This window comes from Chiloscyllium plagiosum, unplaced genomic scaffold (genome assembly GCF_037043375.1).
Source record: "Chiloscyllium plagiosum isolate Xiang-an unplaced genomic scaffold, Cpla_swu_hap1 HiC_scaffold_28, whole genome shotgun sequence".
NCBI classification, from domain to species: domain Eukaryota; kingdom Metazoa; phylum Chordata; class Chondrichthyes; order Orectolobiformes; family Hemiscylliidae; genus Chiloscyllium; species Chiloscyllium plagiosum.
In genome coordinates, this window is record NW_028270166.1 from 9,408,424 (window position 1) to 9,412,116 (window position 3,693).

Sequence of the window (3,693 nt, forward strand, 5' to 3'; positions counted from 1 at the left end):
GGATCGATCTGAAGAACAGATACCCTAAATATCTTAGTTGTATTTGTGACTATTTGATTTTCCTACATGGTGGCATAGATTTTTCCTTAATTACAGACTGCCGTGGGTGCCAAAGGATACACGTAAACAATCAGGCTTATTGCAAAACATCCCAGAAATGAAGGTTACGGTTGTATACAGTGACTTTGCAAAAATTGTCAGCGATTTTTTTGTGCAAAGTATTTCCTAATTGTCCCAATTATTTTATATCTGTTCACGTTGGAAAATGCATTTAGCTGTTGCCGTTCAATTATTGCTTGCACAGTATATAACTTGTTTATGCGCTAGGCGGTTGGCAGGCGGAGTTTCCACTCAATTGGAAAACTTGTTACGTACGCGAAATATTCCCCGTCGGAAACCAGAGAGAAGAGAAACAGATTCTATTTCCAACTGGTTCTATTTGCTTTTAATCTCGAACTAAGTGTACTATTAAGAATTAAAGTACATTTAGTTATGTTTTGAAATGCAGAACAGCGAAGCATATTGCATTTCCTTGTCCACCAACCAAGCCAGTTTATAACAGCCGTTACGCAAGATTTAATATTTAGTGTCACCTACAATTCACGCTCGAAACCTGCAACAGTGTGCTGCACAAAACAAGACCTCAGATTTTGGTCTCTAATTAATATGACATTTTTTTAAAACGCAAATTGTTGCAAACTCATGTGGCTTATTACTTTCGCCAAGAGCTTGCAATTTTCAACAATTTGAGGCAAACACTGGCAAATAATTTCTAGATATGTTCTAGCTCAAAGTTGAAATGGAAAAAACTTTTTCGAGTTGCATTAAGTTAGAAATAAATGCGGCTGTGTAGATAATAAATGGCATCAGGGCTCTTATAATGGGGGAACTACCAGACAGCTCAGCATCATTATCTAATTTTACATTGCAACTGTGCGGTTTTATTCCAGAAGATTCATTCCAATGTCAGGTTCATAATGCCTTCTAGCACGCGAAACTGAGTCATCGAGAGAGAAAGAAAAAAATACGAAAGGAGAGAAACAAGAAAATTCCCAGAAAATACGCCATCTGGGCTCCCATGTGGAAGACGTTTAATATTAATTACTGGTCGGATGAGCCAATCGCGAGAGCCGTATGCAAATGAGCCGGTGGGTGGCATGTAACCTTTAAAAAGCAGTGAGCGCTGCTTAGGAACTGCAGAAAGAAGCAGTGAACAGAACGAATCGGTGTTTGGATGTGGATCGCCAGATTTGAAGGATTGTTACAACCAGTGGCAGAAAGCTACAGTGAAGAAGAGTTATCGTTGTAGTGCTGAACCCGCGGGCTCTTTTTACCTTGGATTTAATTAGAACAACATGACTCTGGAAGATATCACTGGAACTGACAATACCAGCAAAAAGTAAGTTGCCAGAAAATCGACCATTTGTAGTTGGTTTTAATGAGATCCAGTGGAAAGGATCGCGTGTAGATTACTTATCCGTTGGTTATTCGGTTTGTAGACTAGATTTTTTTAAGATGAATAGTTTTTAAGTATATATGTATTTTCATTTTTATCCAGGATGCAGCCAATTGATCAAGCTTTAGAAAAATTGTTGGTGACGGCGCAACGTCAGGGTTTCTTGACGGTTGGGGTCTACGAGTCGGCAAAGTTAATGAATGTGTAAGTATTGAATACTTTTTTTAAGGTTCTCAACTGCAACCAGTTCCGGACACCACTTTTAAAATTTAAGATTTAATTTCAGTTGACTTTCAGGGTTTCTTTTTACATAGTGATTCTAATCGTCTCTTCTATTATTGTCCCGAGTAGTGACCCAGACAGTGTAGTCCTGTGTCTACTGGCGGCCGATGAAGAAGATGAAGGCGACATCGCCTTGCAGATACATTTCACCCTGATCCAGGCTTTCTGCTGCGAGAACGACATTAACATTGTGCGGCTCCGGGGAGTCAAGCGCTTGGAAGAACTTCTGGAGACCGGGGACGAGACTGCTGAACCCCGGGACATACACTGCATGCTAGTCACGGTAAGAACCGTCTCTTTCTTCTCTTTCCACCACCTCCCTCAATCTACTGATTTCTGCAAAAATATCCTGTGTCGATACTAGTAATATCTTACCGAGGTAAAGATTGTTATAGTAAATGCTTCTGCATATGAGATCTGTAACTATGCGTCAATCCGCATAAGATAGCTAATTTTTCTTAAAATTGTTACAATAGTATTTAGTCGATTCTGGCATTTCAGGGGTTAATCTTGCAATTATCGTAAAACGAAACAACGGCACTTGGGAGGGTATAACTGACTGGAATTGACGTGCTGTTGACGCTGACGCGATGCTTAATCGGGATTTTTTTTACCATTCTATTTCCAGAACTCTCATACCGATGTTTGGAAATGTGAGGCGTTGGAGGAAGTCGGAAGCTATTGCGAGGAAAGTAGAAACAAGAACCAGTGGGTTCCTACCGTGTCCCTGCAAGAACGCTGAAGGCTCAAACCAGCAGAAGAAAAGGAAGCTGAGAAGAAAACGTCTTTAATTAAATGAGAAATGTATGCCGTTTTCTTTTACAAAAAAGATGCGGATTGATGAGAGGAAAAATCATGTTTGCAAAGGCATTTTTGTTTTTTTAAGAGGTAAAGAAGACGGCATACCCGGCGGAAACTTGGCTGTTTTTTACAACGGCGAGTGGATTGGCATCCGCTCCCGGAACCGAGAAGACAGCTGCAGTGGAGGAACTGGACTGGAGATGTGGAAACCAGATTTGGAAACGAAATGAAGGAGAGATTTCGAAGCAGGGCTCTTTTGTATCTAGATTTATTTGATAATAGACTGGACTGAGATGCAGAAAGTGGGAGAAAGGATTTGTGAAGACTCGAATACGAGAGGACTGTAATCCTGGTGTGGAGGATGGATGGGCGTTTTGTTTAAACAGTGGATGGCCGGCTGCCCCCTCCTCCCCTCGGTGACTGATGGAGGCTTTTTTCCACCTCTTGCTGGAGGCGGAACAACGTGCGAGCCTGCACTGGAACTGCGTTTTGGAGCTGTTTTGCATTTTTAAATCGAGCTCATCCCCCACACAAGTTACTATTTCCTTTGTACAGGAAGGGGATTTGCAGCAAATGTTTACTGAACTGTTGCATTTAGCTTCAATACTGGGATTTTTGCATAGAATCTCAACGTTATGTAACGGGCATCGTGCAATTTAATTCTAAACTATTATTCTGAAATGTTATGTATTATTTTTAATTCAGCGACTTATTTATAACGCTGTGATTTCTTGTTTGTCTTTTCTGATATATGTAAGAAAATGAACTCGTGTTTCTATTACAAATTACATTTACAATAAATATTTTAATTTTAAAAGTATGTAATTGTCTGACTTTTTTCCCTTTGTTATCTTAACCACTGCTCAAAAGCAGTAGTCGTTAAATACTTGAGTGAGTTATTTTTCGTGGTTGACAGCAAACAACACATTGAAAACCTAGTTAGTTGGTCAGAGTTGTGCCTGCCTGATTTAGAATTTGATCACCAACAAAAAACACTTCTGGCTTTACTGTTTTACCCTGCCATTTGACCTTTGTCTGGTTATGCAAAAAAATTTATTAGATTTTCACTGTTAACCTTGTCAAGAAAATTACACCTGTACTTACAACAGTGGAGGTCAGATTTTGTTTAGAGCTGCTCTCTGTTTAACACACAA

The 3,693-nt window shown here is 39.8% G+C and overlaps 1 protein-coding gene across 1 annotated transcript; it reads left to right on the forward strand.

The window, feature by feature from the left end:
• The first annotated feature begins 1,197 nt into the window (after positions 1-1,197).
• Positions 1,198-3,359, forward strand: LOC122565427 (growth arrest and DNA damage-inducible protein GADD45 beta-like). The gene is made up of 4 exons (XM_043721397.2): positions 1,198-1,399; positions 1,559-1,660; positions 1,808-2,021; positions 2,367-3,359. Exons 1-4 carry the CDS (start codon positions 1,356-1,358, stop codon positions 2,478-2,480), a joined length of 474 nt encoding a protein of 157 aa, XP_043577332.1. The 5' UTR covers positions 1,198-1,355; the 3' UTR covers positions 2,481-3,359.
• The last annotated feature ends 334 nt before the right edge of the window (positions 3,360-3,693 follow it).